A 24,512-nucleotide genomic window follows, 5' to 3' on the forward strand; every position below is an offset into this window, starting at 1 on the left:
TATAATGCTCCACATTTCCCCCTAAGTGGTGTTTTATTGTCATCCAATAAATTTTATGTTGTATTTTCATTTTCATTCAGTTCAAAATACTTTCTAGCTTCCCATTTGATTTTTTTCTTTGACCACAGGTTATTTTAAAGTGTCTTATTTCTTTTCTAATATTTCAGGATTTTCCAGAGATCTTTCTGTTACTGATTTTTATTTCAATATCATTGTTTTTAGAGAACATACTTTATATGACTTGAATCCTTTTGAATTTAATAAGACTTTTTCTGTGACCCAGAGTATGATATTTCTTAGTAAATGTTTTATGTGTACTTGAGAAGAATATGTATTCTGTAATTGTTGGGGGAGGGTAATATGAATGTCAGGTCAAGTTGGCTGATAGTGTTCAAGTTTTCTATATCTTTACTAATTTTTTTATACACATTTAAAATTTTTATCCAAAATGCAATACCTACTACTGAATTTAAACATTGTTGTATTAGTTTTGTTACTGAATTTAAATATTGTTGTTATTATTTTTATTTTGTTAAAATATTTTTCTTCCTCTTGTAGGCACCCATGTATGCGTATATACACCCATAATCACAAATTTAGAGATCCCAGAACTGGAATGAAATAACACATCCAACTATAATGCTGCATCTTTGAACAGATTTTATTATTCAATAAAGCACTTTCAAAACTGGGTTATTTTATCTTTCCTTGTCTGACCTTGTAAGCTACTTAATTATAGAACGTGTCTTTATTCACAGTGCCTTTTAATATTTTATTCTTTATTCCAAGTCATGCTCTCATGTAAACAAAATGGACAGCAAAATCTTTGATGGAGTGAAAGAAATACAGGTATTTCTACTATAATGCTGTGTATAGGTGCTCGTCCTTTAACAGTATATATAAATGCTTGATAAACCTTGCATTCTGCAAAATTGTTTATAAAAATAATGGGTTGTGGGAAAAAAATAGAAGGAGGGCATGACACTCAAAACCTTTAGCTTTGTAACCAGAGTACTCATAAAATAATAATTATTCCAGCTAAACCACTATCATTCAGTATATGTCTACTATTATTTGGACCCAGGATCACAATTGATTTCTAGTTTTAAATCTCAAAATATAGGTCCACGAGGGCATTCTCTATAATAGATAATACAGTCACCAAAATTAAAAATCTGCTGTGGGGGCGGCGCCTGTGGCTCAGTCGGTAAGGCGCCGGCCCCATATACCGAGGGTGACGGGTTCAAGCCCGGCCCCGGCCAAACTGAAACCAAAAAATAGCCGGGTGTTGTGGCGGGCACCTGTAGTCCCAGCTACTTGGGAGGCTGAGGCAAGAGAATCGCTTAAGCCCAGGAGTTGGAGGTTGCTGTGAGCTGTGTGAGGCCACGGCACTCTACCGAGGGCCATAAAGTGAGACCCTGTCTCTACAAAAAAAAAAAAAAAAAAAAATCTGCTGTGGATCTGTGCTTTCTGCAACCATCAATACAAGTTTTTAAATATAAGGCAAATGTCTTTTCTGTTTCTTCATTTATTCTTACAGCTTCATGTTAAAGGGAGGACACCAGTTCTTAAAGACTTAAATCAGCCACCACCTGCCCTCAGAGAAGGAACTGCTATAGTAGTCTTAGCTTAAGACTTCCTTTTTTAACTAGGAGAAAGCTTGCCTCTGAATGCTTTAAACCACTGATTTACTGAGGAAAAGTTACATATAAAACAATGACATACTTTCTTAAACCAACTATCACCAATTGAATATTAATTTGCATTATAGAAATGTGTTGCAGCTGAATAGACTGTACTCCATAGTTTTCTAATCTTGAAATGATGATTTTCCTAGTAATATTCTTTTTTTTTTTTCTTGAGACAAGAGTCTCAAACTGTCACAGTGAATTGAGTGCTGTGGCGTCACAGCTCAGAGCAACCTCAAACTCTTGGGCTTAAGCGATTCTCTTGCCTCAGCCTCCTAAGTAGCTGGGACTACAGGCCAACGCCCAGCTACTATTTTTGTTGTTGCACTTGTCATTGTTGTTTTAGCTGGCCCAGGCTGGGTTCAAACCCGCCAGACTTGGTGTATGTGGCTGGCACCCTACCCACTGAGCTATGAGCGCCGTTCCTAGGAATTTAAATCTCCTTCCTCCTAATCTCACTGAATGCACATTTACTGATTCTTGTGTTCCAGAGTCTGTTCTAAATGCTGGAAACAGTGGAGAGCACAATAGGACAGATAAGGTCTCTCTGTTCACAGACTTAACATTCTAATGGGGGATACAGATGACCAAGAAGTAAATCAATAAATATGGTAATATCGGATTATACTTGATATAAAGCAATTAAAACAGGGTGATGTGAAGTGAGTGAGGAGATGACCTCTGGGTAGTGAGGCTACTTCTCTGAAGAGATGATGCTGAAGCCAAGACCTGTAAGATGAGAAGGAACTAGGCCTGGGAAGATCTGGGGAGACTGTCAGGCAGAGGAACAGGCATGGTAAGTATAAAGGCCTCCAGTTGGGAGCGAGCTTAGTGAGTTTGCAAAACAGAACGTAAGGTGGCTGGGGCAGCCTCTGGGTACACTCCAGCTGGAGTGGCACATGTCACCACTATGCTGAGGCTGACTCAGCAACCAAGTCACTGCTGCTTAACAATTCCAGGTCCTCCATGCCTAAAATGGCAAATGGCACCCCCAAAAGTTACTGACGGATCCACATCTGAGTGCTTAACCCATAGGCAATGGAGCACAATATGATGCTTGGTCACCACTCAGCGTAAAGCTAGAGTGGGCTGGATGTGTTTGAACTGTCTGAGGAAGTTGTTCCATCCAGCGAGTCAGTGGTGGGCCAAGAAGAGAGGGTAGAAGCAGGGCTAATCAGGAGGCAGCCCACACGCTGGGCAGGAAGAGGGCAGAGGGCTGGGGTAGGGATGGGCCCTGAGAGGAGAATAAAATTACAGCCAGGGCAAGATACTATAAATCTCTCTGGAAAAAATTCACCCAGATTCACCTACTTTCTAGCCTCCAGAATTTTCTAGCAAATAACCAGGCAGTAGAGATTCACTGTTTTTGCAGAAACTTTAACACCCCTGACTGGTTCCGTTGTGCTGTCTACAAACTTTTATGTTGCTTTGGAATCTTTCTCTACATGTCTTCATTTTTTAATACAAATGCTTCATCATCTCAGGACTACACCTCCTTTTGGGGGAGAGACTTTCTTCATTCTCTTCTTCGGATTTCCTCGCAGTAGCTAGCCCAGCACTGGGTTAGATCTTTCTGCTTCACAAGAGGGAACTTTACTGCAAGGCCGGACTATTTCACGGGGAATGTCTCATGTAGCTTAACACCACAGTGAGAGACAATCTTTGCTGACCGCAGCTAGCAGCTTGTAGTGCCAAATGATACCAGCAGTCTGGGTTTCAGACTGGCTATGGGCAATGAGAAACTGGGCATGGGGATGCTTACCTGTTCTTCCTGCAGCGAATTGTGAAGGCAAGAAAAAAAAGCATCAGCAGAAGTCCACAGCTGAGAAATGTCCAAACAATACCCAAGAGGACAGGAGATAATGAAGAGATGGTCTTACTGCTATGGTGGGAAGATGTCTGAGGACAGAATAAAGGGAAGCTATTTGGAATGAAGGATCTTCCAATAGATCAAACAGGAACCGCCCCATCGTCATCAAAGCTGGGAAATGCACGTCCTGTTTGAGCAGTTCCTTCTCCTCCACCTCTTCCTCCCACTAAAGCGACCACCACCAGGTATGTCTGAGCAGTCCTGATACCGCAAGGCTGCTTACTTACAATGGTTGTCTTGCAGAGATCATGAATGGGTCTTCGATCCAGCTCCTGGCTAGGAAAACTGTCACAAAATTCAGAGCAGTTTATTTCAGGCTCCATGTCACCACATGCCCTTCTTGGTGTGTGTTTATTCACAGTCTTGGTTATTATCCACTGGTAGAGAAGCAGATCTTGGACTAAAACACAAGAGCAACTCAAATCTTTTCTTCAGAGGCCCCATTTTGGAGTTGGCTCCTGGTTCAGAATTCAGAATGAACAACTCATCCAGGGGAAGGCACAGGATTATTTCAGTAGGTTTCTTCATCAGACACCCTCCAGCATACAACATGAGTCACCAGTGTGCCTCTTAGTAGCCATCAGGATACACAAAGTGATGATTCCGGATTACCACCAGATGGCAGTCACTGCTCCAAAGACTCCACATGGGTTCCTGAAGAAAAGGAAACAATAAAATCTGTTAAATAAATACACAGACACACAAATGGTTTATTACAGACTTTTGAAAATATTTTATACATTTTAATGATATACATTGTTATATATATTACCAAGGTTTTAAATATAATATGTTTAAATAAAATATTTTAAGCCATTGTAATAAACAATATGTTAAAAACAAAAATAAAGCATATCTAAAAATTACCAGGTAAAAACTCTGAAGTCTCCCTCTTCAAATCCTTTTTATGTCTGAGCACTGTAAAAACCTTAGATGTTTTCTTTTTCCCCCTACTAGGAAACACGCTAACCTTTCAAGAGCTCTCCATGCAGCTCATGGCATAAGCTCTGTGTGACCCTGGGTGGCACTGACCTCAGGTGCCTTGTACTGTCTCCATACGTGGTCTGTTAGTCACTCTAGCTCTTGTTCTCTCAGTAAGTAGAGGAACATTCTATGTCTAGTTAACTGGGGTCACAGTCAAGCCCTTTGCAAGAGTTTTTGTTGTTTGTTTTTAAAAGAGGTGACATAGGCTACTTTGGGCAATAGGGAAAGAAATTGAGGAGCTCTGGGAATTCCCACAGAGAGAGTGAGTGGCCAGAGGATGGTGTTTTTCTCAGAAGATGCTTGCAATATGAATATTGTGTTTAAAAAGAAGCTCAGTCTTGTAGAGCAAAGGTAGAAAAACACAAAGGCTCAAATTAGCACCAGTAGAAAAGAGACATATCCTAATTCTTTAAGGTAATCAACCCCTTAATAGAGAAAACAGATTAGAAATGTTACCAGTGGCAATTTAAAAAAGGATCCCACTTCTGCCTTGTGCTTTTGAAATAGCTTAGCACAGTTTTCTTTGATTACGGAGGAAAACTGGACAAGGCAAAAAATATAAATTACTACTATTTCAGTACCCACCAAAATTGGGCCCATATTTAAGTTAGAACAATGGTGACAGGTGTAGAATGCCATCTTTGGATTCTGTGTGCTTAGGCACAAATAATACAGCACCAGGTGCTGCCCATTCACTGGCCTCTCATATGTTCCTGAATTATTTACCAGGTTCATTACAATGAAATCCCCAGAGATCTAAAAGCCACAATCTCCTGTCAAGACATTTAAATTCTTGCATAGACTGGTCAGATTACAGAATGCAAAATTAAGGAGCAAATATAAAAACCTATTTGCATTCTAATTTGGTTGAGATTTTAATTGCTAAAAATAATTTTTTTTCCTTTTAAAAAAAGTTACATTTCCTATTATGCCTTCTAGCATATCACAAATCACAGGGAGGCCTATGCTACATGAAGGGTTGGAAGAAGATGTATTTTTCCTATTTTGTCTTGTAATCATAAGTACACTTACATTTGAAGCATTATTAATTTCATGTTTATATATCCTGACATGGAAGAAATATATATGTATATGTATTAATATGTATAATTATATGTAAAAAACCTCATTTTATTCTCACTATAGGAGTATTATGTAACATAACAAGCATCATTCCTCATTTTCAAATAAGGAAACTAAAGAGCAAGAAATGGAGAACCCTGCTTGAAATCTGCAAAGGCAGGAATCTAGGAGTTTACATTCCAAGGTCAATGTTCTCTCAGTACATTGCACATGGAGCAGACACTCAGGACTGATTTCTCCCCAGAAGACATTAATGGTCTGTTGGGTTTCTCCAGATTTAGGTTCAGGGCTGTGCTTCCGTGTGTTCCCTGGAGTATGGCATACCATAGCATATCTATGCCAGTGGTTTTCAACCACATAATTTTGCACCATCAGGGGACATTTGGAAATGTCTGGAGACATTTGTGGTTGTCAAAATTGGGAAAAGGGTGCTATTCACATCTAGTAGGTAGAGGCCAGGGGTGCTGTTAAATATCCTACAATTCACAAGATGGTCCAAACAACAAAGAATTATCTGGCTCCCCAACATCAATAGTTCTAGGGTTAAGAAACTCTGGCCAATAGCCGGGCATTTTGGCAGGCGCCTGTAGTCCCAGCTACTCGGGAGCTGAGGCAAGAGAATTGCTTAAGCCCAAGAATTCAAGGTTGCTGTGGGCTGTGACACCATGGCACTCTATCAAGGGTGACATAGTGAGACTCTGTCTCAAGAAAAACAAAAAGAAACTCTGGCCAACACTGTGGATTCCAAAAGAGCTAACATAATCATAAGCCCAAATAATCTTCGAGAGATTCTGTAAACATGATGGGCCTGTTCATCTGAAAGTCACAGGGGATGCAACTCTGACTTTGGATAAATGTTTGGGTATATTCTAAATGTTCCCTTGAATACTGAACTCATTGTCATAGAACTTTGAATGCCAGGTTCCCCATTAGTCTATGGACATCCAGTATAGAAACTTTATATACCATAACATAGAGCCCCCCACAGAATAAGCATTCAACTTCCAAGTTGGCAAACATTCACAGAGGTTCACACATGAGAGTATGGTTAAATAGTGATGGCTCAGTTACTGACAGCAAAGAGTTAAATAGTTTTGAAAATTCTTGAGCGATTGGGAAAATAGGTGGAGAGTAGTCAGAGGGGGTAATGGTGATGCACTTGGCCACAAGACAGACACAGAATCCAAAGCACAAAGAGAAAGGTCTGCCAGGGCCCTCCAAAAGCAACCCTTCTGTCAGGTCCCCAAAAGCAACCCTTCTGTCAGAAGTTTTTAAGGGTACACTGTTCATGTCATAGAAAGCAGTGGATTCAAAGTTATGCATGGTAATGATTGCAATTTGTTTGATAGCAATTATAAAATCCTGCCCAGTGATTAAGACCAGGCAAAAGACACTGCATCAGCTATACTGATGGCAATTTATAGATTCATAACTCTTAACAGCCCTATTTTTTCCCCCACAAAATCTCCCCTCTTCTTCTGCATGTTATTTCTGGACATGGAAAAACTAAGCATACCACTACTGTCTTTTAACAAGTTTTGTTGTAATTAATAGAACTTCTGCTTTTGTCCATGAGGAATTAACTACTATAGGAATAACAAAACATATAAAACAACTCTTTTCAGGCACTGGATAACACATACCATAGGAATATGGTTTCTAAGACATATTGCCTGGAAGTAGTTTCCAGGCCACAGAACCTAGAGGGAGAACCAGACAGAAACTTAAAATCTTCCTGAGATAAGGAGAATAGATTGGAGTTTGGGGAGGTTGAGGTGGCTAGATTTGTGGGGCAGAGTATAGACAAGAGAGAGACAGGAGGTACTTTGAAAATCTGCAGGAGATTCCCTCAGTCTTTTACTGAGTACAAATATGGGCATGACTGAGAGGTAACTATTTGAAGTTGAAGAAATAACCACTGGTAGGCAGTAGCTGAATAATTCCCAGAGCTCTTAAGGAGCTGAGACTACTCTGTGTTCCCACCAGCCAGAGTTGAGAGACCCCACAACAAACAGGACAATGTATAGAATCCTTAGAAAAACTAAGTCTTACATGTGAAACTAAATTACCTCAACAATAGAGGCTATTCTGGATCTGCTTACATATTACTTAAAAGAAAGTCTCAAAAGGACTAAAGTGATCCACAAAAAACTCAATAACATACAATTCAAAATGTCCAATATCCAATAAAAAATTATCAGGCATTCAATAAACAACAAAAAAAAGATGCATAACCAAAAATTTAAAAAAACAGATCAATAAAATAAACACAGAAATAACAATCACACAGGATCTTAAGACAAGTATTATAAACATGCTCCAGGATATAAAGCAAAACATTAATAAAACGAGGAGAGAAATTAAAGATATAAAGAAGACCCAAATGGAACTACCAGAAATAAGAATACAGTACCTAAAATAAATATATGTCAGATTAGAAATATTGGTGGCAATAGAAAATATCCAAAAGGAACTACAGAGAGAAAAATGATTGGTGAAAATAAATATAGCCTCAGTGAACTACAGAACAAGAGCAAGTGGCCTAACATACGTGTAATAGGTGTTCCAGAGGAAAATGGCAGAAGGAGTAGAAAAAATATTTGAAAGAAATAATGATCAAATTTTTTCCACATATGTTCAAAAGTATAAACTCACAAATGAAAGAAGCTCAACCTGTGCCCAGCAGAATAAACACTAAAAAACATAAAAGAAGGGCACATAATAATGACATTCCTAAAATGCGGAAATAAGATAAAATTTTAGAAGCAGTCAGATTACGTACAGAGGAATAACAAAAACACCCACAACAGATTTTCCATCAAAAACTATGCAAACCAGAACAGAATGGAATGATATCTTTAAAGTGGTACAAAAAATAAAAAAGTCAACCCCAAATACAGTACCTACTAAAAATGTTTTTCAGAAATGCAGGTAAAATAAAGACATTCTCAGAAAAAATCTGAGAGACATGCACCATAAAGAAATGTTAGGGGAAGTTCTTCAGGAAGAAATAAAATGATACCAGCTGAAAATTTTGATATATACAAAGGAATGAAGATTGCTCAAAATTGTATATATGAGTAAATATAAAAACTGTTTTTATTATTTTTTAAAGCTATGCTCATAAACATATACTTATTGGAAAATAACACATATATTGAATTCTCCTTTACATGCGTGGCACCTTTATTCTTTCATTTCTCACACACTACTGCCTTGCTTTCATTGCCAGTTGAGCTGCAGCCTGCACTACCAACAATAAAACCAAATCACAACAGAGTTCTGGAGCTAGGAAGTCATGGGATGAATACATAAGGGTATAATAAATATATATTAGTGCAGAATTCCATGGTTACATCCCCTTTTTCCCCAAAACTCTATTGCCACTGATATTCATCCACTTAATAATTTTTTGTGAGCACCAACAATATGACAGGCACTATTCTAGGCACCTGGTGTTCACTTGTGAACAAAATAAAAATCCCTACCTTTAACTAATTTGTGCTCCAATGGGAGTAATCAAACAATAATAAGTGGGCACAATACATAAATGAACAAAATAACGTTAAAGAGGGGAGGAACGAGATGGCAGACTAGAAGCAGCCTGCACTCACTACTCTCAAGGATCAAGGTTTGCATGTAGAGTTTTGCCCATGAATGGATCACCTTGATGAGAGCACTGTGAATTATCAGAGAAGTGGCTGGAGACACCTAAAGTAGGAGAGAGAGGTGGGGTTATCTGCTCTGCAAGATTGGAAAGTACCGGGGGAAAGAATCCACATACAGGGATGGGTCAGATCAGAGAACCCTGAAAGTCCTCACTTCCCCAGTGGACACTGCAACCAAAGCTATGAGGGGGTTCCTCCACCACAGCAGGCCTTTAAATTGATTGGGGAGCTGCTTGAAGACTATACAGCAGCATTACACTAGAGACCAGGCACAGTGGGTTCTTGCCAGCTTATGATCTCAAGTTGCTGCAACGGACAGCACTCTGTGCTCTTAACCCTAGAGCACCATGTCTACAGAGGGGTCATCTCCACTGCAACCACTTACCCAATATCCCTGCCAGCCAAGAGCAGTCACTTTCATTTGCACTTTGACTAGATGCTGTGTACCAGCCACCTCCCAGAAATTAGAGTAGAGCAGGTAACCAATAGCCGTCGGCATCTGCCACCACCATCTTGCCATCTTGATAGCAGAAGAAAGAACCTCAGAGTTTGAAGACAAGGCTTTTGAATTAACCTAGTCAGTCAAATATGTAGAAAAATAATAAAGAAGAATAAACAGAGAAATATGGAACCATGTGAAATGAACCAATATATGAATTATAGGTATCTCAGAGAGAGAAGAAGAAAAAAGTGTAAAGCATGGAAAACATATCCAAGGAAATTATTGAGGTGAATTTCCTTAGTATCACCATTGATTCAGATATCCAGATACATGATGGCCAGCAAACTCCAGGAAAATTCATAGCAAATAGAACATCTCCAAGACACATAGTCATCATTCTGACCAAAGTCAAAATAAAGGAGAGAATTCTACATGCTGCAAGACAAAATAACTAATATACAAAGCAAAGCCCATCAGACTAATAGCAGACTTTTCAATGGAGTCTGTCTTACAAGCCAAAAGGGATTTGGGCCTCATTTTTTGTCTTCTTGATTTAATAGAATCACTGCCAGCCAAGAATTTTGTATCCTGAAAAACTAAGCTTCATAAATGATGGAGAAAAAAAGATCTTCCCAGACAAGCAAACACTATGGGAATTTGTCAGTAGTAGTTCTGCTCTACAGGAAATGTTCAAAAGCCACCAGGGTAAAAACATCCAAAAGTTGAAGCTCACAGCTCCTTTAAGAAATAGCACAAGAAGGAAAAGAAAACAATAAAGTATCATCCAACATGATGAACAGAAGAGTACCACACATATCAATACTAATACTTCTGTGAATGATCTGAATGGCCTACTTAAAAGACATAGACTGGATGAATAGCTGAAAAAAACAACCCAACTATTTGTTGTCTTCAAGAAACACATCTAAATCACAAGGACTCACACAGACTTAAAGTAAAGGGATGGAAAAAAATAATTCTATGTAAATGGAAACCAGAAGCAAGCAGGTGTACCCATACTCATATCAGATAAAATAGACTTTAAGTCAACAATGGTTCAAAACAAAGGATGAAAGAAAGAAAGAGATGGTCATTAAATAAGGGTAAAGGGAGCAATTCAACAAGAAGACATAACAATCCTATATATATGTGCACCTAATACAGGAGCTCACAGATTCATAAAGAAAATTTTACTAGCCCTAAGCAAGCAAACAGTAGCATTTTAATTTCCTGGGACTTCAACACCCCGCAGACAGAACTGGACAGATCATTGAAGCAGAAAATGAATAAAGAAACACTAGACTTAAAGAAGACTCTGGTACAAATGGACCTAACAGACATTTGCAGAACATCCTTCCCATAAACAATTGAATATATATTCTTCCCATCAGTGCATGGGACATTTTTAAGACTGATCATATCTCAGGCCACAAAACAAGTTTCAGTAAATTAAAAAATCAAAATCATATCATGTTTCTTCTCAGAGCATAGTGGAATAAAACTAGAAATCAATTCCAAGAGAAACACACAAATCTACACAAAGTCACAGAAATTAAACAACCTGCTGCTGAACAATCCTTGCATCAAGGATGAAATAAAGATGGAAATCTAAAGATTCTTTGAACAGAATGACAAAGGGGACACAGGCTTTCAAAATCTATGTTATACACAGAAAATAATCCTAAGGTGAAAGTTCATAGCCTTAAATGGCTACATCAGGAAGACAGAAAGATAAAAAATTAATAACCTAATGTCATATCTCAAAGAAGTAGAAAAAGAAGAACAAACGAAATTCATACCAGCAGAGGAAAAGAAATAACAAAGCTCAGAGCATAACTAAATAAAACAGAAACAAAAATAAAAAAAAAAATACACAGGATCAATGAAACAAAGTTGATTCTTTGAAAAGATAAACAAAATCAGCACACTTCTAGCCAGATTAACCAGAAAAAGAGAAAGAACTTAGATAAGTTCAATCAGAAATGAAAAAGGAGACATTATACCTGATATTACAGAAACACAAAATAGGAAAAGAATAAATTCCTGGAAACATACAACTTCCCCAGCATGAATAATGAAAACATAGAAATCCTGAACAGGGAAAAACAAGCAATGAGGTTACAGCAGAATAAAAAATCTCTCAACAACAACAACAACAAAAGCCCTGGACCACATGGATTCAGAGCTGAACTGTTACCCTATCCTACAGAAATTATTCCATAACATTGAGAAGAAGGGGATGAGTCCTCTATAAACTCTTTCTATGAAGGCAGTATCATCTTGATACCAAAGTGCGGAAAGGACACAACAAAAAAGAAAACTACAGACAAATAGCACTTATGAACATAGATGCAAAATCTTCAACAAAATACTAGCAAACCGAATTCAACAACATGTCAAAAATATAATTCACTGTGACCAAGTAGATTTCATCCTAGGGATGCAAGGATGGTTTAATGCATGTAAAACAATAAATGTGATTTACCACATAAACAGAAACAAAAGCAAAGACCTTATGATCATCTTAACAGACATAGAAACACCATTTGATAAAACCCCCCACCCTTTCATTATAAAAACCCTCAACAAACTAGGCATAGAAGGAATATACTTCGAAAATATAAAAGCTACATCTGACAAACTTACAGGCAACATCATACCAAATATGGAAAAGTTGAAAGCATTACCCCAGAGAAGCTTGAATCCTATGTACTCAATTTTGATATGAGGACAATGAATGACAATTAAGGTTATGGGGGGCGGAAGCAGAAAGAAGGACGGAGGGAGGGGGGTGGGGCCTTGGTGTATGTCACACTTTATGGGGGCAAGACATGATTGCAAGAGGGACTTTACCTAACAATTGCAATCAGTGTAACCTGGCTTATTGTACCCTCAATGAATCCCCAACAATAAAGAAAAAAAAAATTGTCACTACTTCGATTAACCATAGCATTGAAAGTCCAAGCTAAAGCAATCAAGCAAGAGAAAGAAACAAAGGACATCCACAGCAGGACAGAAGCGGTCAAACTGTCCTCATCTGCTGATGATATGACCTTTTATCTAGAAAACCCTCAAGATTCCCAAAAGACTACTAGAATTTATAAAGCAGTTTGGCAAAGTCTCAGGTTAGAAAATCCATGTACAGGCAGCACCTGTAGCTCAGTGGGTAGTGTGCCAGCCATATACACCAAGGTTGGTAGGTTTGAACCCAGCCTGGGCCAGGTGAACAACAATTATAATTGCAACAAAAAATAGTCAGGCATTGTGGCGGGCACCTATATTCCCACCTACTTGGGAGGCTGAGACAAGAGAATTGCTTAAGCCCAAGAGTTTGAGGTTGCTGTGAGCTGTGACCGAAGGACTCTGTCTCAAAAAAAAAAAAAAGAAGAAAGAAAAAAGGATGAAAAAAAGAAAATCCATGTACACAAATCACTAGCATTTCTATACACTCAAAGCAGTCAAGTTAAGAGTCAAATCCATTACTCAATACCATTCACAATAGCTACAAAGAAAATGAAATACATAGGAATATACTTAATTGAGGAGGTAAAAGATCTCTACAAAGATAACTACAAAACACTGATAAAAGAAGTCATGGAGGACACAAACATATGGAAAAAAATCTCTTGTTCATGGATTAGCAAAATAAACATTGTTAAAATGTCCATACTGCCCAAAGTGATTTACAGATTCAATGCAATCCTTATCAAAATACCAATGTCATATTTTACAGAGCCTCCCCAAATAATTCTAACCTTTATTTGTAGCTCCCCAAAGCCTAAATATCCAAAGCAATCTTAAGCAAAAAGAACAAATCTGGAGGCATCAATAAGTTGACTTCAGATTATACTACAAGGCTATGGTAACCCAAACAGTATTGTACTGGTATAAAAGTAGAGGTATAGTCCAATGGAACAGAATAGAGAACCCAGAAATAAAACTACATAGCTACAAGCAATTGAGCTTCAACAAACAGACAACATACAATGGGGGAAAGGAAGCCTTATTCAATAAATGGTTTCTGGGAAAATTGTTTCATACGTGAAGGAGTATGAAACAGGACCCTCTTATCATAAACAAAAATTAATTCAAGATGGATAAAATACTTAAATGTAAGGCATGAAACCATAAAAATTCTAGAAGAAAACACAGGAAAAAACCTCTCTATGCAGCAGCCTAGGCAAAGAATTTACAATGAAGACCCCCCAAGGCAAATGCAGCAACAACAAAAAAATTAATTAATGGGACTTAATTAAATTAAAAAGCTTTTGCACAACAAAGGAAATAATCAACATAGTGAATAGACAACTTACAGATCAGTAGAAAATATATATCTGACAAAGGACTAATATCCAAAATCTACAAAGAACTCAAAACAAATCAGTAAGAAAAATAAAGCAGCAAAAAGACATTAACAGAAGTTTTTCAAAAGAAGATAGACAAATGGCCAAACAAACACACAAAAAATATTCAACATCACTAATCATCAGGGAAATGACAATTAAAACTATGGTATGATAATACCTTTCCCCTATCAGAATGGCTATTATTAAAATATCAAAGAACAACAGATGCTGACATGGATACAGAGATAAAGGAACATTTATACACTATTAGTGGCATGCAAATCAGCACAACCTCTATGGAAAACAGGATGGCGATTCCTCTATGAAATCCAGCAATCCCACTTCTGGGTATCTATCCAAAGGAAAAGAAATCATAAAAGACACCTGCACTTTAATGCTTATCATAGCATTATTGCAAAGATGTGGAACCAATCTAAATGCCTATCAATTCCTAAGTAGATAACGAAAATGTGGTGTACATGTATATATCATGAGGTACTACTCAGCCATAAAAAGGAATGAAATGATGTCATTTGCAGAAACTTGTATAGAACTAGAGACCGTGATGGAAAGTATCTCATGAATGGAAAACCAAACACCATGTGATCTCGCTAATAAGTGGTAGCTAAACAATGGTTACACATGAGCACAAAGAGGCATAAAGGATATTGGAAACCAAAAAGAGAGAGAATGGGAGTGGAGCTGAGGGATACAAATTTACCAAATGGGTACAATGAACACTATTCTAGTGATGGGCACACAAAAGCCCTGACTTAAGCATTATACAAAGTATCCATATAACACAAACATTTGTACCCCCTTAATATTTTTAAATTAAAACCAAATAATGTTAAAAGGTGTTGAGGTCAGTGGAAGAAAAGGCAGGTCACAGAAAGAGCATTTGGGAATACTGGAAGGAGGGTGAAACACTTTTAAGTGAAGTTGTCATGTTTGTCCTCATAATCTTCCCACATTAATCTCTTTTGTTATTGCAGGGAACAAGGATGGCATTGATGACAAAAGAACAACTCGACTCAAAGTCAATTGACAATTATCAACTAAGAACTAAATTTAGGGAGTATTTGCTTCTTCTCTTTTGTTCAGCAATCTCACATATTCCTGATAACCTTCATCGGGGATTTAGAGCTCTCTGTTTAGACCCGGGCCAACCTTTTACAGAATTTTCCTATGCACATCCTCACCTGAAATTTCTCTCTTTGATCTAATCCCATTTGACTTTCACATTTCAGTGATTCCTGAGAGCTTTCCTTTGTTGTCTTGGTACACAGCTGCTTTTTATTTCTTAGATAGGCTTAAAACTCAAAAGTATAGAGACTGAAAAGCACCCAGAATTAATCATTAACACTTTGGCCTATTCATTCCAGACTATCTTCTCCCGCCCCCCGCCCCCTACACTGCCCCTTTCTCCCTGCGAAAGGCTTTTGTGAATAGTGCTGCAATAAAGATGGAGGTGCCGATGCCTCTTTGATATATTGATTTCCTTTCCTTTGGTTAAATGCCTAGTAGTGGGATTGTCAAATCATACGGTAGTTCTATTTGTAGTTTTTTGAGGAAACTCCATGGTGGCTGTATTACACGTTTATATTCCCATCAACAATGTATAAAAGTTTCCTTTTTTTTTTTTTTGCATCCTTACCATCATTTGTTAATTTTGTTTTTTTAATAACAGCCACCCTACCTGAAAAATGCTTAATCATTAATTTAAGTGAGAAACATCAGTATGGACTCAGGATTTATGTTTTTTTTGTTGTTGTTTATTTTTATCTTTCTAAAATTTCAAACTTCACTAAGTCTTATAAATAATGATAAATAATACTCTAAGTGCTTATATTGTATTCTATAAAACCACTTTTCAATAAAAGAAATCAAATTCCTTTTTTTTTTTTTTCTGGTGATTTGTTTTTGTTTTTCATCCTGGTGACTTGTGTTTTTTTTTCTGTTTTTTTTTTTTTATTGTTGGGGATTCATTGAGGGTACAATAAGCCAGGTTACACTGATTGCAATTGTTAGGTAAAGTCCCTCTTGCAATCATGACTTGCCCCCATAAAGTGTGACACACACCAAGGCCCCACCCACCTCCCTCCGTCCCTCTTTCTGCTTTCCCCCACATAACCTTAATTAATTGTCCTCATATCAAAATTGACTACATAGGATTCATGCTTCTCCATTCTTTTTTTTTTTTTTTTTTTTTTTTTTGTAGAGACAGAGTCTCACTTTATCACCCTTGGTAGAGTGCCCTGGCGTCACACAGCTCACAGCAACCTCCAACTCCTAGGCTTAGGTGATTCTCTTGCCTGAGCCTCCCAAGTAGCTGGGATGCTTCTCCATTCTTGTGATGCTTTACTAAGAATAATGTCTTCCTCTTCCATCTAGGTTAATATGAAGGATGTAAAGTCTCCATTTTTTTAATGGCTGAATAGTATTCCATGGTATACATATACCACAGCTTGTTAATCCATTCCTGGGTTGGTGGGCATTTAGGCTGTTTCCACATTTTGGCGATTGTAAATTGAGCTGCAATAAACAGTCTAGTACAAGTGTCCTTATGATAAAACGATTTCTTTCCTTCTGGGTAGATGCCCAGTAATGGGATTGCAGGATCAAATGGGAGGTCTAGCTTGAGTGCTTTGAGGTTTCTCCATACTTCCTTCCAGAAAGGTTGTACCAGTTTGCAGTCCCACCAGCAGTGTAAAAGTGTTCCCTTCTCTCCACATCCACGCCAGCATCTGCAGTTTTGAGATTTTGTGATGTGGGCCATTCTCACTGGGGTTAGATGATATCTCAGGGTTGTTTTGATTTGCATTTCTCTAATATATAGAGATGATGAACATTTTTTCATCTGTTTGTTAGCCATTCGTCTGTCATCTTCAGAGAAAGTTCTATTCATGTCTCTTGCCCATTGATATAAGGGATTGTTGGCTTTTTTCATGTGGATTAATTTGAGTTCTCTATAGATCCTAGTTATCAAGCTTTTGTCTGATTGAAAATATGCAAATATCCTTTCCCATTGTGTAGGTTGTCTCTTTGCTTTGGTTATTGTGTCCTTAGCTGTATAGAAGCTTTTCAGTTTAATGAAGTCCCATTTGTTTATTTTTGTTGTTGTTGCAATTGCCATGGCAGTCTTCTTCATGAAGTCTTTCCCCAGGCCAATATCTTCCAGTGTTTTTCCTATGCTTTCTTGGAGGATTTTTATTGTTTCATGCCTTAAATTTAAGTCCTTTATCCATCTTGAATCAATTTTTGTGAGTGGGGAAAGGTGTGGGTCCAGTTTCAGTCTTTTACATGTAGACATCCAGTTCTCCCAACACCATTTATTGAATAGGGGGTCTTTCCCCCAAGGTATGTTCTTGTTTGGTTTATCGAAGATTAGGTGGTTGTAAGATGTTAGTTTCATTTCTTGGTTTTCAATTCGATTCCAAGTGTCTATGTCTCTGTTTTTGTGCCAGTACCATGCTGTCTTGAGCACTATGGCTTTGTAGTACAGACTAAAATCTGGTATGCTGATGCCCCCAGCTTTATTTTTATTACTAAGAAGTGCCTTAGCTATACAGGGTTTTTTCCGGTTCCATACAAAACGCAGAATCATTTTTTCCAAATCTTGAAAGTACAATGTTGGTATTTTGATAGGAATGGCATTGAATAGGTAGATTGCTTTGGGAAGTATAGACATTTTAACAATGTTGATTCTTCCCATCCATGAGCATGGTATATTCTTCCATTTGTTAATATCCTCTGCTATTTCCTTTCTGAGGATTTCATAGTTTTCTTATAGAGGTCCTTCACCTCCTTCGTTAGGTATATTCCTAGGTATTTCATTTTCTTTGAAACTATGGTGAAGGGAGTTGTGTCCTTAATTAGCTTCTCATCTTGACTGTTATTGGTGTATACAAAGGCTACTGACTTGTGGACATTGATTTTATATCCTGAAACATTACTGTATTTTTTGATGACTTCTAGGAGTCTTGTGGTTGAGTCTTTGGGGTTCTCTAAGTATAAGATCATGTCGTCAGCAAAGAGGGAGAGTTTGACCTCCTCTGCTCCCATTTGGATTCCCTTTATTTCCTTGTCTTGCCTAATTGTATTGGCTAGAACTTCCAGCACTACGTTGAATAGTAAAGGTGACAGAGGACAACCTTGTCTGGTTCCAGTTCTAAGAGGAAAAGCTTTCAGTTTTACTCCATTCAGTAAAATATTGGCTGTGGGTTTGTCATAGATAGCTTCAATCAGTTTTAGAAATGTGCCACCTATGCCTATACTCTTCAGTGTTCTAATTAGAAAAGGATGCTGGATTTTATCAAATGCTTTTTCTGCATCTATTGAGAGGATCATGTAATCTTTATTTTTGCCTCTGTTAATATGGTGGATAACATTTATGGAGTTGCATATGTTAAACCAGTCTTGCATCCCTGGGATGAAGCCTACTTGATCATGATGAATAACATTTTTGGTGATAAGCTGTAATGTATTGGCTAGGATTTTGTTGAGAATTTTTCCATCTATATTCATGAGTGAGATTGGTCTGAAATTCTCCTTTTTGTTTGGGTCTTTTCCTGGTTTTGGTATCAGGTTGATGTTTGCTTCATAGAATGTGTTGGGGAAGATTCCTTCTTCCTCAATTTTTTGGAATAATTTCTGCAGTACAGGAATAAGCTCTTCCTTGAAGGTTTGATAGAATTCTGGAGTGAAGCCATCTGGACCAGGGCATTTTTTGGTTGGAAGATTTTTTATTGTTTCTTTGATCTCAGTGCTTGAAATTGGTCTGTTCAGGAGCTCTATTTCTTCCTGGCTGAGTCTAGGGAGAGGGTGTGATTCCAAATATTGATCCATTTCCTTCACATTGTCAAATTTCTGGGCATAGAGTTCCTGGTAGTATTCAGAGATGATCTCTTGTATCTCTGTGGGAACAGTTGTTATTTCCCCTTTACCATTTCTGATTGAGGTTACTAGAGATTTTACTTTTCTCTTCCTCGTTAGTCTGGCCAATGGTTTATCTATTTTATTTATTTTTTCAAAAAACCAACTCATTGTTTCATTAATTTTCTGAATGATTCTTTTGTTTTCAATTTCATTGATCTCTGATTTGATTTTGGATATTTCTTTTTCTTCTACTGAGTTTAGGCTTAGATTGTTCTTTTTCTTCCAATTCCATAAGATCTCTTGTGAGATTGTTGATGTGCTCTCTTTCTGTTTTTCGAATGTAGGCATCTAAAGCGATGAATTTTTCCTCTCAAAACTGCTTTTGCAGTATCCCACAGGTTTTGGTAGCTTGTGTCTTCATTGTTGTTATGCTCAAGGAAGTTAATGATTTCCTGTTTTATTTCTTCCTGCACCCATCTGTTATTCAACAGAAGATTGTTTAATTTCCATACCTTTGGGTGGGGTCGAGTGTTTTTGTTAGAGTTGAGTTCCACCTTTAGTGCCTTATGGTCTGAGAAGATACAAGGTAAAATTTCAATTCTTTTGAGTCTGTTGATATTTGTTTTGTGTCCCAGGATATGATCAATTTTGGAGAATGTTCCATGGGGTGATGAGAAGAATGTATATTCTTTATCTTTGGGATGGAGTGTTCTATATGCGCCTATCAAGCACAGTTGTTCTAGGGTCTCGTTTAAATCTCTTATATCTTTGTTTAATTTCTGTTTAGAGGATCTGTCCAGCTCTGTAAGAGGAGTGTTAAAGTCCCCTGTTATTATGGTATTATCGGATATCATAGTGCTCAGACTGAGTAAGATCTGTTTCAAGAATCTGGGAGCATTTAAATTGGGTGCATAAATATTTAGAATTGAAATGTCTTCTTGTTGTATTTTTCCCTTGACCAATATAAAGTGACAATCTTTGTCTTTTTTGACTTTAGTTGCTTTAAATCCACATGAATCTGAAAATAAGATTGAAACTCCTCTTTTCTTCTGAATGCCATTTGCCTGAAAAATTGTCTTCCAACCCTTGACTTGGAGCTTTAATTTGTCTTTTGAATCCAGGTGTGTTTCTTGCAGACAGCAAATGGATGGCTTGTGTTTTTTAATCCAGTCAGCCAATCTATGTCTCTTCAGTGGGGAATTCAAGCCATTAACATTTATTGAGATAATTGATAAGTGTGGTAGTATTCTATTCGTCATATTTTGTGAGAGTCCATTGCTTAGTTTTATCTTTTGCATCAGTGTGGAGGTTAGGTTCTGTCCTTTAATTTCTGAGTTCTTACTTTGCTGCTGATCCATTGTAGTGGTCAGTGTGCAGATCAGGTTGAAGTATTTCCTGTAGAGCTGGTCTTGTTGTGGTGAATTTTCTCAATGTTTGTATATCCGTAAATGATTTGATTTCTCCATCAATTTTTAAGCTTAGCTTAGCAGGGTACAGAATTCTGGGCTGGAAATTGTTCTGTTTAAGTAGATTAAAGGTAGATGACCATTGTCTTCTTGCTTGGAAAGTTTCATTAGAGAAGTCTGCGGTCACTCTGATGGATTTGCCCCTGTAGGTCAACTGGTGCTTACTCCTGGCAGCTTGCAGAATCTTTTCTTTTGTCTTGACTTTGGACAGGTTCATCACAATGTGTCTTGGAGAAGCTCAGGTAGAGTTGAGGCGACCTGGGGTCCGATAGCCCTCTGAAAGCAGTGTGTCAGAATCTTTGGTGTTATTTGGGAAATTTTCTTTTATAATATTCTCTAGTATGGCTTCCATTCCTCTGGGGCATTCTTCTTCCCCTTCTGGAATTCCTATAACTCGTATGTTGGAACGCTTCATAAAGTCCCATCATTCTGACAGTGAACGTTCCGCTTTCTCTCTCTTCTTTTCTGCCTCTTTTACTATCTGAGTTATCTCAAGAACTTTGTCTTCTACCTCTGAAATTCTTTCTTCCGCATGGTCTAACCTGTTGCTGATACTTTACATTGCATCTTTAAGTTCCCTAATTGACTGTTTCAGTTCCTTCAGCTCTGCTATATCCTTTTTATATTCTTCATATTGTTCATCTCTTATTTGATTCTGTTTTTGGATTTCCTTTTGGTTATTTTCCACTTTATTAGCAGTTTCCTTCATTGTTTCCATCATTTCTTTCATTGTTTTCAACATGTGTATTCTAAATTCCCTTTCTGTCATTCCTAACATTTCTTCATAGGTGGAATCATCTGCAGTAGCTACCTCATGGTCCCTTGGCAGGGTTTTTCTGGACTGGTTCTTCATGTTGCCTGGAGTTTTCTGCTGATTCTTCCTCATGAGTGATTTCTTTTATCTGTTTCCTTGCCCTAATTTTCCTTTCACTTCCTCTTGCTCTTTAAGTTCTTGTGCCTGTGGACGTTTTTCCACTGTTTTCGTCCTCCTCTTGGGGTCCAGAAGTCTCTCGCTGACTCCTTGAATCCTCACAGGGGTGATGGGCAGATCCCACCAGCCAGAGATGCCTGGAGTCCTATCTCCCAGACTCATGGTGCCCAGATGCAAGGAAGCTGTTACTCGGCCGCCATCTTGCTCCGCCTCCAAGAAATCAAATTTCTTGAGGAAAATGGGTGACTTGAGTTATGGAGCAAGAAATATAAAAGATGAGCCTGGGATATCCTGTCATATTGGAAAAAAAATTATCAGTTTGTACAGAATCATGGCAAAGGGATGTAGGAGTCAACGCAATGGGCTCTCAACAGGATAATTTGAGCATCAGAAAGAATAACTACTATAATGCCCTGAAACATTGGGCATGAGTAAGCACTCAACAAACGCTTAGTGAATGGATTCAGCATTGCAGGTAGTAATAGGATATTGTTTAGAGTGTGGTCTACCACATATACGTGGTGGTTTCTTCATGAAGGCCTATGGTATAAATTTCTCTTCCTCTCCAATAAGAGGAATACAAATACATGTTTATGTCATGAAGAATACTATGATTCTCTCTGTTTTGGCCACCGGAAAACCTAGAATAAAATCTGTGGCTCATTTATAGCAACTGTACAGTTTAGGTATCTCTGGTTCATTTTGTTGTCCTATGACTATTTTTCTTTTTTCCTGATTTCCTTATCTCTGTGTCTTTCATCCAACTATATGTTTTCAATTAAAAGTTAACCTAAAGTTAAAACTGATTTTATAAGTGAGGAAACATGTTTTGATTAAATTAAAGTACTAGGGATGATTCTACCCTATGTGAGCAAATAGATACATTATTTGAAGTACTTCAGTCTCAGATTACCCACTCAGAGAGATAAGACAGACCAACACGTGAATTCATGCAAAACGCATAATGCAAACCAACAATAGATGGTGCAAACCAACAGCATCATACTAGATGGTTCGTGTAGTTTCCTTCTGACATCAATATTGTCTGAAGAACTAGCTCTTCATTTACTATCTTAGTGTCAGGAATAGATACCTGGTTAATTATAAATAGCAGGAAATGGAAATGCAAAATGCATTTTCTTCCTTTTTTTTTTTAGAGAAAGAGTCTCACTCTGTCACCCTAGGTAGAGTACCACGGTGTCATCATAGCTCATAGCAACCCACTTGGGCTTAAGTGATCCTCTTGCCTCTGCCTCCCAAGGAGCTGGCACTACAGGTGTGCACCACCATGCCTAGCTAGTTTTTTTGTTTGTTTGTTTATTTGTTTTATATTTTTCAGTAGAGATGGGGTCTCACTCTTGTTCAGGTTGGTCTCGAATTTCTGAGCTCAAGCAATCCGCTTGTCTCAACCTCCCCGAGTGCTAGGATTACAGGTGTGAACACCCAGTCAGAAAATGCACTTTCAAGTCCTTTTCATGCATTGTGTTTGTTCTGATAGCAAATCTACAAATATCTTGAATATGGGTCACCTATAACTAATAGTAAAATTCATTTCTATTCTCTGCACATACCATGCTCTGGTGGTGAAAGCAAGCTGGTATAACCAGGGCAGAGAGGATTAAACTTTCCCCAGCCCACCTGCCACACAGATCTTCAACATAGAAGATAGCTCACAATTATAAATACTTGCTAAGCAGGCATGAGCCCGAGATTAAGGTGGATAAAGAAAGCAGATGAAAAGTCACAGAATGTTGGAACTGGAAACAACCTTAGATATCATTTCTTAAGTGAGGAAACTGAGCTCCACAGAGGTTAAGTGAGAGGCTCAGGATCACATAGCAAGTATAGGAACAGAGTCTAGGTCTTCGGAGTTTGGTGCTCTTTGTACACTACTTTAAATGATATTTAAAAGAAGAGTTAAGGGTGACCTTTTACACAGTTTGGAGAGTCAGGGTAAAGGCCTGGACTTGGAGAAGGAAAGACAGACTATAGAAGGGTAAAAGATAAATTTGATCTGAATATACAGAGTGGGTCTGGGACAAGTGGAGACAATTGGAGTAGGCAGGGTCACAGGGGTAACAATTCTAGAACTGTGGTTAGACGTTTGTGAAGCAGGCACAAGAGAGAAAAGGCACACCAGTGGAAGGGGAAAGATGAAAGAATATTCTCTTTGGAGTATATAAGAGCTGGGACTTGAATGTTTTCTCCCCAGCAATGTAAAGTGGACTGAATTAATCTGCTTGTCCAAAACTCAGATTTGCCTTATGAAAGAGGGAAAAATGATAGAAGTTCCCTTTTAAAGCCTGTGAAGTGCCTCTCATTAAGTTTTCTACATACTTCTCTGGTTGATGGAGTGGAAATCCTGGTTCACCATAAGGGATAGCAGGGAGAGGAGAGGTGGCTGCTTCAGACACATCCTTCTAAAGGGATTTTACAAGCAGAATGGGATCAATGGGATCATTGGCAGGAAGGTGGGCAGGGTTGGGTAAACACTATTCTCAACCTTTTAGTTTTTCTCATTACTTGTAACTTTTCTTCTACTAAACCTTGATTTATTCCTTTGTTACATGGTGTTTAAACTTTTTTGGCTACTGGATAGAATTAGTGTGAACCAAACTGGCTATTGGTTTGGGTTCCCCACAGAGTCTAGTAGGTTCGTCATAAAGTCAACTGAATGAAAGGCACACTCCAGGACTCCTGGGCCAATTCACCCCTTCATCCCAAGACAGCTGGGCTCCACTCCACATATCCTAGGATCATCTACTGTAATAATGGCACTGTGATAGATAAAGCCAAGGCTGAATTTAAGTTTCAGCTCCATAATTTTATATCTATGGGTGCCTTAGGTTAGTCACTTCTCCAATTGTTGGCTACTTGTTCAATGAAACAGGGATAATACTATCTACATAGCATAGGTTTTGTTCATGTTTAACTCATGCAAAGTACAGGATATATGCAAAAGCAACGGATACATACCAGATCATTAATGAATATTGGCTTCTGTCATTTCTACAATTTAGAAGGGTCATCTATGCAGAAGACTTGGGCCACATACAAGGTAGGACAATTAAGTTCTACTATGATCTTCTTTGAAATACACCCCTTGGCCATCTGGTGACCACAGTGATATTCAGCAATGAGGTATGTAGCACTTTT

General features: G+C 38.0%; 1 protein-coding gene across 1 annotated transcript in view; it reads right to left on the bottom strand.

Moving 5' to 3' along the window:
• Window positions 1–24,512, bottom strand: part of GPR156 (G protein-coupled receptor 156) — a 116,766-nt gene that overhangs the window by 76,738 nt on the left and 15,516 nt on the right. The window contains exons 2-3 of the mRNA XM_053564183.1: window positions 3,786–4,212; window positions 3,451–3,587 (exon numbers count right to left, since the gene is read on the bottom strand). Coding sequence (XP_053420158.1) covers window positions 3,451–3,587; window positions 3,786–3,881 — 233 coding nt within the window. The 5' untranslated portion in view covers window positions 3,882–4,212. The remainder of the gene's footprint in view (window positions 1–3,450; window positions 3,588–3,785; window positions 4,213–24,512) is intronic.

This window comes from Nycticebus coucang, chromosome 16 (assembly GCF_027406575.1).
Source record: "Nycticebus coucang isolate mNycCou1 chromosome 16, mNycCou1.pri, whole genome shotgun sequence".
Taxonomy (NCBI): domain Eukaryota; kingdom Metazoa; phylum Chordata; class Mammalia; order Primates; family Lorisidae; genus Nycticebus; species Nycticebus coucang.